This window comes from Mastomys coucha, chromosome X, assembly GCF_008632895.1.
Source record: "Mastomys coucha isolate ucsf_1 chromosome X, UCSF_Mcou_1, whole genome shotgun sequence".
In the NCBI taxonomy this organism is placed as follows: Eukaryota; Metazoa; Chordata; class Mammalia; order Rodentia; family Muridae; genus Mastomys; species Mastomys coucha.
In genome coordinates this window covers 1,985,627-2,000,221 of record NC_045030.1, presented here as the reverse complement: position 1 = coordinate 2,000,221, position 14,595 = coordinate 1,985,627, and the positions used below count along the sequence as shown (strand labels likewise).

Below are 14,595 nucleotides of genomic sequence, written 5' to 3'. Positions count from 1 at the left end.
GTAGCAGCAGTTATGTCTTAACCCTAGGAAGTAGGTATTATCAAAATTCTCACTTTACAGATGAGGCTAGCAAGACACAGGGAGACAGCCATTTTGTACACTTATAGACTTTTGTAACTTAGAAGATGAACGTGTCTTATAAATGAAGATTTTCTCTGTCCTGTCTGTCAACTCCCCAGCCCAATTCCTTTTTTCTCTTGGAGGAGACCATGGGACTACAAGTGAAAGAACTACAACTTCCAGGAGCCATTACGTAATTCACACCCCGCCTCTAGGCGCTGCCTGCACAGTGCTCACTTCCAGAACTACATTTCCCAATGTTCCTTGCGCGGCACGTGACGCTCTGCCCTCGGCGCGCGGACAGCAGTTACTACAACGTTGCTCCAATTTCTCTGATCTGGTCCTAGACTCAGCCCCGGAGTTAGAATTAACTCCACCATGGAGGAGGCTGACCGAATTCTCATCCATTCCTTGCGCCAGGCGGGCACGTAAGTACACAACCCCCAATCGCCTCCAATTCCTCACATCCGGGGCTCCAAAACCTAGGACCCCATTACCCGGGAACCTTAAAATCAAGACCTTGGCACCCAAAGGCCCAAACTTACAGGATCCGAAGCCCCCCTCTCCCTCTGCCTACATCCTAACATCACGGGTCTCCTAAATTCTTTGATTTGGACATTTGGTAAACCTTGAGGACTCAGACACCTTACAAACCTGGAACCTCAGGAACTGAGACCTGGATCTACTGGGACCCTGATATCTAGAGGCTCTAAGACACCTGCACCAGGAAACTGAAAATACAGGAGTCTGATACTCAGAGTCTCCAGAATTCCTGAGATTGGCTATTTGATCTTCGAACAATCACTCCGATCTCCGAGGTCTTATAAAAACACCAGGGCCCAACATTCTGACAGTAGCAGTACTTGGTAACACAGATACACAAGGGATCCTCTATTTGAGGGTCCTAAAAGTCCTGGATGCCAAAATTTAGGATGCCTGATTTTTTTCCTTTCTATTCAGCGACTCTGACATTTGAGACTTCTGAAAACTCCAGCCTCTTCCTAAATAGCTTCCCCAACCCCCTCGTAAATCTAGGAGGCCTTGCCATGCAAAGGACACAAAGTCTTGGTGCTCAGAAATATGGAGACTGTGCCACTTGGACCATTTTCACCTTTGCAGATCCCAGAGGTTTGAAACTTTGAAGTGCAGGGGAGTTTGAGACATTTCTGAACTCAAGTCACCTGACTCACTGAGGTCTTAGGACTAAGTAAAAGTCATAGTCACTGATACCCAGGGTCTGTTGAAGCCTAGGTTGTTCCCTACCCCGATCCGGATTCTAGAGAATTACCTCTCTAGAAGGCTGTACTTTGTTTCCTAACTACTGCCCCTCAAGCCTGGTGCTTTCCTTTTTAGGGCAGTTCCTCCAGAAGTGCAGACTCTACGAGCTTTCACCACTGAGCTGGTTGTAGAGGCTGTGGTCCGATGCCTTAGAGTGATCAATCCTGATGTGGGCTCTGGCCTCAGTCACTTGCTACCACCAGCCATGTCTGCCCGCTTCCGCCTGGCCATGAGTCTGGCTCAGGCCTGCATGGTGAGTGCCCTCCTCCCAGTATGCACACTGTCTTCCTTCCTTTTTCACAAAGTCGCCAAGTTCTTTGACACTTGCCTTCTTCTCTGTTCCTTTGTATATCTTAGCATTCATTAATGGTTAAAGCTGCTGCCTGGGCTAGTTCAACCCTGCCCTAGTTCTGTTCACGCTTGCTGTATGACCCTAACTGTTCCATGCCTGCTTTCTTATCTGTGAACTAGAGTTAATATAATGAGGTTGTATGGATTAAAATGAGCTGATTTGGTTTGTGCTCGGGCTAATGTTAGTAGACACTTTTTAAGCTTGGCCTCAAAATCTCACTCTACTGTCACATAGTAGGCCATTTACCTATTCATTAGGAAGACCTTGATTGGGTTACATACTCCTAAATAAAGCTCTGACTAGCTCTGCCCAGATCACATGGACATCCTATAGGATCTGTGATTATCTGTTTCATCCTATGGAACTGGGCAAGGGATGCTTCCCCAGAGGAAGGTCTGTTCCATTGTATTGTGCCTCTCATACTTCCAAAAATGATGCTCTAATGAAGTACCCACTCCTCTTCTTTTCAGAGCTGTGTCCAGTTACTGTAGTCAAGAGCAGAGAGGTCTACCTTTTCTTGTAGTTCACTGTCTTTGCAGCTTTGGGCCCACTTTTTAACCTTTTTGGGCCTCCGTTTCTCTGTGTTGACAGTGTGTGAAAGCTAGACTGAATCAGGGTGAAGCTCAGGTTTAGAGTGTGTACTTCATATGTATGAGGTCTTGGGTTCAGTCTCCAGCATGCACAAAGCAAAAACTGAGTTCCTATAGGAATAGTTGATCACATACTTTGGCAGCATGTATTCCAGCCGCCTGGGGCTATGGAGTGATTGTAGATTCTTCCAGAATACTCAATAAGTTGCTAGAAGTCTATGGTGGTAGATCTGTAGAGTATCCAGTAGACTAAAGGGGACAGGTTATCACAGTTGTTTGCCTTGGACTACCGTTTATGCAGTTTTGGTCTGAGCAGTATCCCTGTTGGCTCTGCCTAGCCAACTCATTACTCTCAGGTTTGCCTAGCTATCAAGAGTTCTCACTTTCTTCTGTTTAGGACTCTAGACATGGTCTAGACCATGGTCCCATGAAACTAGGAGTCTACCCCTGTTCTGGGACCATGTTCTAGAAGACGTCCTTCAAAGAAGGAAGTTATGTCTTCTACTGGGTATGAAGTGAACTCAGTGGGAAGGTCCAAGGTGGTGGGGTGAGGCTCTCTCTGCTGTTCCCCTTCTCAGTGCTGTCTGCCTTTGGATGTTGTGACTCATGTTAATTTCAGTGTGGGGCAGAGGACCTCGTGGTTAAGGGCTATATGTAAATGTCAGTAGCCATGGTTTGCCAGAACAACCAGAAAGGGTCTCCAGTTCAGCATTGTGTGTTCTGGTGTCTTCCTCTGTATATACCTTGCTCCTGGTGTCTATTTCTGTACCTAAGCCACTTCTCTCTCTTTGGCCTCTCTCCCTATGGGTGTCTTAGTCTGTGCTCTGTTGCTGTGAAGAGACACTACGACCATGGCAACTCTAAGAAGAGAAAGCAATTAACTGAGGCTTGCTTACAGTTTAGAGGCTTAGACCATTATCATCATGGCAAGGAGCATGGCAGCACACAGGCAGATGTGGTAGCTGAGAATTCTACATCTGGATCCCAAGGCAGCAGGAAGAAAGACTCTGGTCTTGGTTGGCATGGGCTTCTAAAACCTCAAAGCCCACCCCAAGTGACACATTTTCTCTAACAAGACCACACCTGCTAATCCTTTTCAATAGTACCACTCCCAGGTGACCAAGCATACAAATCTTGAACCTATGAAGCTATTCTTATTCAAAGCACCACAACAGCCCACTCCTGGAATGAGTTTTCATATCAATCATATCTTTGATTGCAGATATCAGATAAAAAATTCCTAAAGAACAGTAGCATAGAAGCCAGTTGTTTTTATACTTGTGTGACCATGATCCTCGGATATAACATCTATTGTGACAGAATACATGAATACTCATCCTAATGATTTGGTTTGAGTCAATATTTTGTGTCAGGCACTGTGGTGACATGCTGATAACTCAATCTTTGTGACAACTGTCTGAGATGAGTACTTTTAATATCATTTTATAAAATATTGAAAACATTTTGCTTATTTAGTTTTTTTTTAAAATTTTTCTGCATATGAGTGCTTTTGCCTGCATGTATGTATATGTACCATTTGTGTGCCTGTTAACAGTGGATGTCGGAAGATGGCATCACCTCCATGAAACTGAAGTTGCAGATGGTTGTGAGCCACCTTGTGGATGCTGGGAACAGAACCCAGGTCCTTTGGAAGAATAGCCTGTGCTCCTAATCACAGAGCCATCTCTCTAGCTTCTGGTATCCTTTTCTTTTTACATGACAGAAGTGAAGTACAGAGAAGTATTGGCCTGGAGTCACACAGTTGGTAACATGCAGAGCTTGGGTTTGAGTCCAGGAAGTTTGCTTTCAGGGTCTGTATGTCTTTGAACCTATCTTGAACTCTTGAAAGTCATTTCTTTCAGGCTGTGTGTTTGCTGATTTTTTTTTTTTTTGCTTGTTGTTGTTGATGATAATGATGATTGTGTTAGTGCTAGGGATGGAACCTAGGGTCTCGTTCATGTTAAGCAAGCCCTGTGAGCCACATCCCCTGTTCTGTTTATTTTTAGGCATTGCTTATATAATAGATTGGTTTATGACTTTCCTCTCAAAGGCTCTGGATATTGTTTTCCTAAGCTGTCAGTTCTCCCTTGACTTTGTTAATTATATTTTTCTTAAAGTTGCATCTTTTCACATGGGCAGAAATCCTGTGTTCTCTTGTGGCCTTTGGACTTTGAGTCATTCATTAGCAATACTAAGCTTTTTTGGTTTTGTTGTTTTTTCTGCTTTCAAGACAGGGTTTCTCTGTGTAGCCCTGGCTGTCTTGGAACTTGATCTGTAGACCAGGCTGGCCTCGAACTCACAGATCCAAATTCCCAGATCGGCCTCCTCTGCCTCCCGAGTGCTGGGATCAAAGGTCATGCACCACCACCATCAGGTAGTAGCCTCTGAGCTTTAATGTCTGGTTTTTTTGTTTTTGTTTTTTTTTTTGTTTTGTTTTTTTTGTTTGTTTTTTTTTGATCTTGTAAATACTGTCTAGGGTAGCTTTGTAGCTGTTACTGGAACCTGGATACTTGGGGATGCAGGGGGAAACTGGGAGGGTGATGACTGGTGAAGGCGTCAGACCTGGTGTGGTAGTCACAGGGCCCTCAGAGCAGGAGATGCCTCCCTGCTTGGCAAATGGGGGTCTGTTTTTTTAATCCTCAGTATCATTAACTACTTATACTTGCTAAATCCCAGGACGTGGGCTATCCCTTGGAGCTTGGCTATCAGAACTTCCTCTATCCCAGTGAGCCTGACCTCCGAGACCTGCTTCTTTTCTTGGCTGAGAGGCTACCCACCGATGCCTCTGAGGATGCAGACCAACCTGCAGGTATGGGGTCCTGTAGAACTGGGGAAATGGACTGTGTTCTCCGGGTGATAGGGGCCTGAGACAAGTGTCAGGAACGGTAGCGGGCAGGGCATATCTTCTGGAGAATTGGGTAGATCAGAGGTCAGAGAACAGATGGACCCAAGGCAAGCAACATGAGGCTAGGGACTGGGTTTCTAGCTTACTACTCCCTGTCCCTTGCACCCTCGCACCCTCGCACCCTTGCTCACTCCAGTCTTCTCACATGGGTGTTCTTGATGGTCTCCAAATGTGCCAGGAGAGATCTAGCCTTGGGGTATTTTGGTCCTTGGATTATTCTTCCCTCAGCTGTCTTCACAGTCATCTCCCTACCAGGTGAATCCAAAGCACGGGGCACATGCTGCTGAAGATGGCTATAAACGCCAGACAACCCGGAACTGTAAACTTGTTTAAAATGTTAGGAGATTTTTTTTTTTTTTGGTGTGACTTGGTTGCACTTTTCTTGAGCATGAACTTCATAGATGATAACATCATACCAAAATGTCAAAAGGTTAAATATATCCTCAACTTTCTGTGACTTCTGCTGTTATCTCAACAAGGCCTTTCTCTGGCTGTTCGTTGCGACCTTCCAGTTCCCCTTTACCATCCTTTTCTCTCCTGCTTGGAATAGATGGTGCTAAAGGTCCTATTCTTGAAGTTTCTTTTCTGTTATCTTGCTGACCCATGAAGATGGAGACCTTCTACCTTTTTTTCCCCCCTGCGGTGGTCTTTAACCTGGTAACTGATACTCCTATGTAGTTAAAGCTCAGTAAGTGGTGAGTGACTGAGAATGTTCCTTGAATTCATCTTCATCTGGAGGTGAGGGATCAGGTACTATGGCTGGCTTCCCAGATTTGTAGCATGTTACTCCTTCCCTACCCACCCCCCTTGCCCCTCATAGGTGACTCGGCTATTTTCCTTCGGGCCATTGGGAGCCAAATCCGGGACCAGCTGGCCCTGCCCTGGGTCCCACCTCTCCTTCGAACTCCCAAGGTGCAGCGCCTCCAGGTGGGATCCCCACCTTCATTTGGACTTGTCCCCTCCTTGCCTTCTTTGTCCTCATCTGTTTGTCCCCTTTTCACTAGTACCTCATTCTGGAGGCACTGACTCTTCTCTCCCTACAGGGCTCAGCCCTCCAGCAGCCGTTCCACGCCAGCAGGTTGCTTCTGCCTGAATTGAATTCCAGAGGAGGTGAGGATGTAGTTGTGTGGATCTAAGAGAGGAGGGGAGAGGCTTGTGTGAAAATTGGTGTGTGAGGACAAATGGCTGACACTGTCTTTGCCTTCAGAGCCACGGGAGTTCCAGGCCAGTCCCCTGCTGCTACCAGCCCCCACACAGGTGCCCCAGCTTCTGGGGAGGGCAGCCTCACTCCTTGAACACCATGCCATCCAGCTCTGCCAACATGTAAACAGGGATTGCCCGGGAGATGAAGACCGGGTGCGCCGGGCATCCCGAGTCCCATCTCAGGTACAGCCTGTGTTCAGCTCTCCCCGAGAGGCTCCTGCTTCTGGTGGCTCCTGCTTGTTCTCTGCATCTCGTTTCCTCTATTCTGTCCCTCTCTTCATTGCTTCTCTGTGTACACTTGCCTGGCTCTGTGCCTGAAAGAATGGCTAAGAAGGGCAGAACCTACAGCAAGTCCTTCCTGCCTGCTCTTCTGATCTGAAAAATGGGGCTGCGGAGTAGTGACCTTGCATGAGTTTTACCTGGGACTGTTGGGAGTATTCCCTGTGGGGACAGGGACTGAGGCTTTCAGTTTATCTGCCTCTGCATTTGTCAGTGATCCTCCTGGTGTCTGGCTCTAGGTGTCTGCACTGTCTCCTCCTGTTACTGTCTTCTGCTATAGTTTCCCTGCCTCACTTTATCAACCGGTCGCCCTGGTGTATACTGCATCTTCCTCTGTTTCACTTTTGCCTATTTCTTCCTTTTCTTTCTCTGCCTCTGTCTACATCTTTCTCTGTCCTCTCTTCCTCCATATCTAGTTTTCTGCTGGTCTCTTCTTTCCAGCTTCTTCCCGTCCACTTCCAGTTTTGTCTCTTTCTATCTGTCCCTGCCACCCCGGTTGCCATTTGTTTACTCTTTCTCTCTCCCTGCCCACTCTGCTTTTTTTTGGGGTGGGGAGGGCGAGATTTGAGACAGAGTGTCACTAGATAGCCCAATCTGGCATCAAAATTTATAATCCCCTTGCTTCTGCCTCCTGGGTGCTGAGACTAAAAGCATGTGCCACCATACCCAGATCCTGTCTATTCTTTACACTTACAGAATTTAGATGTGTAAATATAGACGCTTGTCTTCTAGTCTTTCTTTTATTCTCCTTTAACTTTCCCCCTTTGGTTTTAGAGCAAATCTCAGAGCTTGGACTACAGTTTCATGGTAAAGCCTGTTTCCATGTTCAGGATCAAATCCTAGTGAACCCAAATTGTCACATAATTTCAGCTCAGAGTACTCAGACGTGTCATTACTCACAGGAACATTTTTGTTAATGGAACCATTGTACTGTTTTCATACTGAATGAAATGAATGATTTCTTAGCACCATTTAACACTAAAACAGTCTCTATTGTTAACTCTTCTTTATTTATCTTCCTGTCTCCAACTCTAGACCTTTTTTGCCTGGCACCTTTTTTTTTTTCCTGTCCATGTCTTTCTGTCTCTCTGACTTGAAAGGTCCAGGCTCACTTTTTTCTCTAGTCACTTTCTTCCACAGGGTAAGGGGTGACTGGGTAGAGAAGTGCAGCTGTGGAGAAAGGCACCTCTCTGTCCTTGGGGAGCGCCTACGCCAGTAGGGCTGGGACCTGCCTTGGTGGGAAGTCCCAGCCCTAGGGACCAGCAGGCATGCCTTCCTCTTGCCCTCTCTTGTTTCCAGGATGATCCTCGAGCTCCACAGCAGAGACTGCACAAGCAGCTGGTCGAACATCTTCGTCAAAGCTGGGGCCCACTTGGAGCCCCGACACAAGTTCGAGACCTAGGAGAGATGCTACAGACCTGGGGTGCTAGGGCTATGACTGGCGTGCCCAAAGGCTCCCGCTTCACCCATTCAGAGAAGTTTACCTTCCATCTGGTGGGTAGGCTAGAGTGGACAGGGCGTGTCTGGATTGCTTACTTGAGGATTGCTTTCTTTATAAACGCCACTGTTATCAACCCAAGATCTGGTGCCCACTGAGTAGGACCTCTCCAACTAGGACAGGGTGTCCAGAGGGCTTCCCTAGCTTCTTAAGACTTTACTGGAGAAAAGGCAGATAGGTGGGACTCGTGTAAGAGTGTGCAGTGCTCCCAGTACAAGCCCATCTTTCCTTGGGCTTTCCTTTGGGAAATTTGCTTCCTTTGGGAACATCTTGGCAGGGTGGTTATGGAGTTAAGAGTAGTAATAGGGTCAGGGTAGATATAGGGTCAGGATGATCAGGTGGTTATGGAGTCATGGTGGTTGTAAGGTCATGAAGGAGGTCTCCTTGTGGTCAGGCACTCTAATCTGCAGTTACAGATGGTGCTTTATTCTCCTGTATAACAGTCTGAAAACTGTCAGTGGTTGAATGGACATGGGTTACAGTGCTTGAGGGCGCTTTGGGGGTTTGAGGCTGGGCTGTGAGGGATAGGACTTTGTGTGATAGTCAGGTTGCTTCTTCTACCCATAGGAGCCCCAGGTCCAGGCAGCTCAGGTGGCAGATGTACCAGCTACCTCTCAAAGGCCTGAACAGGTAAGGAGACCAAGACAAACAGACACATACACACACAGGCACACACAGACAGACATATAGACACACAGACACACACAGAATCAGCTGGGCTATAGCCTCTCATCTGGACTTGGTAACTCCACCTAGACTGGCCTGTGTTTCTCAGGACACACGGGCAGCTCAAGAGCAGGAGTTAGAGTCCCTTCGGGAGCAGCTGGCGAGTGTGAACCACAACATTGAAGAGGTTGAAGCTGACATGAAGACCCTGGGAATCAACCTTGTGCAGGTGAGGGGCTGAGAGAGGGACTTGGGCTGAACTAAGTTGGAACTGGGGCCTTGAGAGATGATCTGACATCTGGAGATCTATAGATGCCATAATTGTTTATGGAGCATCCTGGAGACCTCTGGTATTCTTGAAGGCTCAGGAGAACCTTGTGGGGCAAATAAACATGTTGGATTGATGGCTTGCTAGACCCATAGGTCTGTCAGAGGTGCATTTGGCATTAGTCAGGCTTTATAAGGGGACATAGAAGCTATGGGCACCAGGGGAGCAAGGTGGGTGTGTAGGGGCAGGGCCTTACAGGGCTTCTCAGAGCTTCTGGCTGTCAGTACAGAGCTGAAGATACAGAAGCCTGTAGTAGGTAGAGGCCTTGGAGTTCTCTGGGAGGTCTTAAGCTGGACCTAGGCCATAATGGGCCCACTGGAGTTGTGGGCTGTGTGTATGACTGGGAGCTTGGCTGTGAGTGTACCAGGTGGAAACCGAGTGTCGACAAAGTGAACTCAGTGTGGCCGAGCAGGAGCAGGCCCTGCGCCTGAAGAGCAGGACAGTGGAATTGCTGCCTGATGGGGCTGCCAACCTCGCCAAGCTGCAGGTGGGCTGGGATTGGAGTTGGGCTGAGAGGGGGTGAGTGGATGGCTCCAGCCTGTCTTGACATAGCCCAACTCCTGCTAGCTTATGGTGGAGAGTAGTGCTCAGAGGCTCATCCATCTAGCAAGTCAATGGGAGAAACACCGGGTCCCACTTCTTGCTGAGTACCGCCACCTCAGAAAACTCCAGGATTGTAGGGAGGTAAGTGGCACAGTCCTGGGCTGAGTGTAGATACACTGCCCTGATAGAGGGCTGCTTCTGAGCTCTGCTCACTGCCTTCTACCTATGGGTTCCTGGTAGCTGGAATCATCTCGACGGCTAGCAGAAATCCAGGAGCTGCACCAGAGTGTTCGAGCAGCTGCAGAAGAGGCTCGCCGGAAGGAGGAGGTCTATAAGCAGCTGGTAAGGCCCACTTTAGGGCCCTGGGTTGTAGGGGTGGTTGTGGTGTAGGGCTTGGGCTCATGCCTGCCATGTTCCCGCCTAGGTGTCAGAGCTGGAGACTCTGCCAAAAGATGTGTCCCGGCTGGCTTATACCCAGCGCATCCTGGAGATTGTGGGCAACATCCGGAAGCAGAAGGAGGAGATCACTAAAGTATGTCACTGTGGCTCTGATGGATGGCTCATGTGGGCAGATAGGCATAGGGTAGTCAGTCACACAGGGACTTTATGCTCACTACTAGGCAGAGCTGTTCAGGCACACTCCAGCATATAATAGTCACCCCCAACACAGTGACACAGGCCCTGACTGGATGTAAGTATAGGCATATGAGTGTTATCCCTGGTCAGCCACCTTGCCCAAGATGTGGACTGATCGTTACTCTGGTTTCTGCTAGATCTTGTCAGACACAAAGGAACTTCAGAAGGAAATCAACTCTCTCTCTGGGAAGCTGGACCGGACATTTGCAGTGACTGATGAGCTTGTGTTCAAGGTATGAAGCAGGCTGGCCTCGGGGAGGGTGGAGATAGGACTGGGTTGTTGCCTGCCCCCCTGTGAGTCCTTTAGGTACACTGTTGCTTGGGCCTAGCTTTGCTCTGTGGAGGGTGAAGGCAAAATAGTAGTAAAGGGTGTTCTTGTAGGGGCATAGAGTAGTGGAAAAGGGGGAATGGCTTGCCGATATCTTTGAGATCTGCTTTTTCTTATCAGGATGCTAAGAAGGATGATGCTGTTCGGAAAGCCTACAAATACCTAGCTGCCCTGCATGAGGTGAGGGGAGCCATGCACCTGGTGGGCTGGCTGTAGAGGGCCAGCATAGGTGCAAGCCTTGTATTCTTGCTATCTCCAGAATTGCAGCCAGCTCATCCAGACCATTGAGGACACAGGCACTATCATGAGGGAAGTTCGAGATCTTGAGGAGCAGGTGAGACCTGGGAATCGGAAGGGGAACGGAGACGGGCCAGGGGATAGTTCCTTGTTTTGCGTTGAGAGTCTTCGAAACTATAGACAACCAACAGCTAGAAGCTCAGCCTTCGTGCCTGCTGTGCCTGGGACCTGAAGCTAGCCAGTTGCCTACTCTGAGCCCTAGCTTTTAGCTTGAGGCTCCTTATGTCTCCCAGAACCCATGGCAAAAGCTGTTGCTTTAGGTGGAGGGAAGGACATACGCAGAAGCCCAGAGATGGAAAGGAACAGGCTGCTGTTACAGGGATGGGAGGAGCAGGGAGGAGCACAGCAGTGGGGCAGCCTGCAGGGGCTGAAGAAGTATGCATCCTGTTTTCTTAGATTGAGACAGAGATGGGCAAGAAGACTTTGAGCAACCTGGAGAAGATCTGTGAGGACTACCGAGCCCTTCGCCAGGAGAATGCTGGCCTCTTGGGCCGGGTCCGAGAGGCCTAGAGCCCTGATGGATGTCTCCTAACCACAGGCAGGAATTTGGGGGTGCTGGAGACAGTGCTGAAGCACTTGCTCTAGCACTCTCTTTCATTTGGTATCCATTTTCTCCTGCTGGGACCTTAAACCCAGCTGTCTGCTTATCTGTTCCCATATCTGATCAGGGCGATTGTCTAGCTCAACCACAGTTTATTGGATGGGCACTGGGGGCTAGGGGCCTTGGATCCCAAATAAAAGAGAAGTTCTTCTGTGGGCCACGCTTAGGCATGGATTGGGGCTTGGGGCTAGGGGACTGGGATCAGTGGCAAGTGAGACATGGGGTACATTTTGGAGAGTCGGTGTGTATTCATGGAACTTGGGAGATACGGTGGAGGGGACTGCATGTGTGTACATGTACACGTGTGAGTTCTGACAAGCTGTGTCTGACTTGATATTTTTGGGCATTGCTTGAGGCTGTGTATGATCAGTTATGCCTGTGTGGTTTTCTGGGATGTAATTCTGAAGGTTCCAGTGCCTTTGCTGTGTAAGGGTCTGCATATACACCTGATAGTGCCCATGGTTCCAGATGTTGTGGGTGAGTGCTTTGGGGTATGAGTCAGTAGGATTGCAATCATGTGCGACTGCATGACTATAACTTTGAGAGCCCACGAATGTACCAAGGCAAGCTCTTCGTGTTTTAGGGTTTGGGTTGAGTAAGTATTATTATGGTGTCTTGTCACCTTTCTGCTTGGCAGTGGCCAAGGCAGATATGTGTAGCTGGTTGTGAGGGCTGTTTGGCTGGAAAGCTCATCTTGGGGATAGGTTGGGGCTAGGGGCTAGGCTGGGATTGGCGCCCCTCTCAGCCTTAAGGCAGGTGATAAAATCCAGGAGGGCAGCTAGATAGGGAGCAGAGAGGCCCTGATAGGCAAGACGGCAGAAACATCATTGCCCGGTCTCCATAGGTATGTCTAGGACTTGCCTCCTTGCCCCCACAGCCTCAGTCTCATGGTTTTAGCCCCCGTCCACCTTTTCTTTTGAGGTCAAGGGCAGGGGTTGGAGCACTTGCTGGGGCGTTGGCTCCTCTTCTTGCGGAACTCAAATTCATCTACGGTCCACACTGCTCCCTTCTCACTTTCCACTCGTACAAAGCACTTGTGCAGGCTCAGGTTGTGGCGGATGGCATTCTGTGGGAGGACCGGAACCCCAGACAGGGATGGGGTGGACAGTCATCCAGTGAGCTGATCAGACCTGAGTCTGAGACTGACCTGCTCCTTCCCCACATATCTAGCCCCAGGCTAACCACCCTTGGAGCCATCCCAGACACCAGTGTGTACAGAGGTCCTCACCTTCCAGGTGGCAGGGTGGTTTCTGAAGTAGGCGAACATGCGAGTGAACCAATGGTAGATTTCATTGAGTGTCCTCTGCCTCTCTGGAGCTTCCAGGATGGCCTGGAAGTTGGAGTCAGGTGGAATAAGGGGCAAGTTCCTCAGGGTTGTGGCTGAGGGGGCAGCCTACTCTAGGTCCTCTGAGCTATGATAGCTTTGTAATTGTGGGTCAAGGGGAAGGAGAGAGACTAGGGTGAGGGCATGGGGTCAAGGATGATGTTAGAGGTGGGGTGGACAAAGGAAAGGGTAGTTTTTAGTGTTACAGTTTGCTTTGCATTGACCTGGCTTGTGGTTGAGGACTAGATATAAGGTGAAGCTATCAAGAAGGATCACATCTTGGGGCTCCTCAGAGCTGAGGTTTGTTAATGGGTGAATTCCACTCTTGGAGCAGTGTAGGAAGCAAGCAGCCCCTCCCAGCCTCCCCTGCCACCGCCCCCCACCCCCAGCTGCTGGGCCTAGGCTGCCCTGCTTACCCATCGGATAAGGGTGGCATAGGTGAAAGGGGGTCGCATGTTATGGTACTTGAAGTAGTCCATGTTGTGGAGGAACTCTGCAGAAGGTTGGCATAGATCAGACCACAAGGCCTCCTCACTCCCTTCCCTACCTTTGTCTGCACCATGAATCTAAGGCCTGAAATCCTACCATTAGCACCAAGGGTGGAGGGGGGCGTCTATGCTCACACACAGGTACTGTTTATTGAGTACCTGCCATAAGCTGTCTCTTCTTTGCAGCACTCCTGCAGAAATAGCTCTCCTCACTTTAAAAAGGAGTCAAGTAATTTGCACATCAAAGGCATGTAAGCAGCTCAAGTGGCTTGGCCAGCCTGACACCAAAGAGCTGTGGTCCCTGGTAAATAAATCCACAACCCAGGCCTGACAGATGGGAGAGGATCCGGGAGCTTGGATGAGTCCACCCGATTTCCTTAAGGTGGGGCGGAAGAGAGGGTTCTTTGGAATCACTTAGCCAGGCTCCTCCCTCATGATGACCAAATGAAGTAGCAGATGTCAAGGTGAGACCTGGCTCCAATCCCCAAATACACGGGGCCAGACCTATGCATTTGTAACTGTTGGGGGCTTCTAGGCCTAATAAACTCAGGTGCAGTTTCCTCGAAGCTATTAGTGATGGTGAGGGGAATGGGGGAGCTCCTGTGTATCCCCTGGCACTGGTTGGTATTGGGAGCTTAGGGTCATCAGGTATGGGGTGTTGACTACACTGACCTGGAAAGGTGCTGTTTCCATGGCTTCCCCAGAGGTGCCTCCGCACTGCAAACAGGCTGTCTGAAGCCTCCCTGGGAGCAGACCAGGCCGGGAGAACGCTGCCCTGGGTGCTGGTGGCTACAATGCAGCAAGAGCTCTTGTCCATTGAGGCCTGACGGGTTGGGAAGGGCGTGGTGATTGACATGCTTAAGCTTAGCATTTCATTTTAGCCTTTCAAACATTAGTTTGTATTTTGTTATTAATTAAATTTGTTTTTAGGTAATTTTGTCCATGTATGTAATACACAGATTACTTTTAACCTATCTCCTCCCCCATTGCTTACCTTCTCTCTCTCTTTCTTTTTCTTTTTCTCTCCTTCCCCCTCATTCATGTCTATTTATTTTGGTTTAAAAATTATTATTATTATTATTATTATTATTATTATTACTACTACTATTATTATTGACAGGGTCCTACTGTATAGCCCTGACTGGCCTGCAACTCTCAGAGACTTATCTGCCTCTGCCTCCTGAGCATTCCTCTATGCTTGCCTATTCATTTTCTTTTT

General features: G+C 48.7%; 2 protein-coding genes across 4 annotated transcripts in view; one reads left to right on the top strand and one right to left on the bottom strand.

The window, feature by feature from the left end:
- The first annotated feature begins 306 nt into the window (after window positions 1-306).
- Window positions 307-11,720, top strand: Ccdc22 (coiled-coil domain containing 22). Its single transcript, XM_031386705.1, has 17 exons — window positions 307-488; window positions 1,414-1,591; window positions 4,957-5,089; window positions 6,006-6,112; window positions 6,229-6,295; window positions 6,393-6,571; window positions 7,967-8,161; window positions 8,733-8,795; window positions 8,941-9,060; window positions 9,527-9,646; window positions 9,727-9,843; window positions 9,943-10,044; window positions 10,127-10,234; window positions 10,476-10,571; window positions 10,787-10,846; window positions 10,926-11,000; window positions 11,360-11,720. Exons 1-17 carry the CDS (start codon window positions 439-441, stop codon window positions 11,471-11,473), a joined length of 1,884 nt encoding a protein of 627 aa, XP_031242565.1. The 5' UTR covers window positions 307-438; the 3' UTR covers window positions 11,474-11,720.
- The window catches only part of Foxp3 (forkhead box P3), a 16,540-nt gene continuing 13,586 nt past the window's right edge, over window positions 11,642-14,595 (bottom strand). For all 3 annotated transcript variants that reach the window (XM_031386971.1, XM_031386824.1, XM_031386895.1), the window contains 4 exons: window positions 14,049-14,199; window positions 13,305-13,381; window positions 12,793-12,894; window positions 11,642-12,630 (listed from right to left, as the gene is read on the bottom strand). In XM_031386971.1, the coding sequence (XP_031242831.1) occupies window positions 12,487-12,630; window positions 12,793-12,894; window positions 13,305-13,381; window positions 14,049-14,199 (474 nt within the window). In that variant the 3' untranslated portion in view covers window positions 11,642-12,486. The remainder of the gene's footprint in view (window positions 12,631-12,792; window positions 12,895-13,304; window positions 13,382-14,048; window positions 14,200-14,595) is intronic.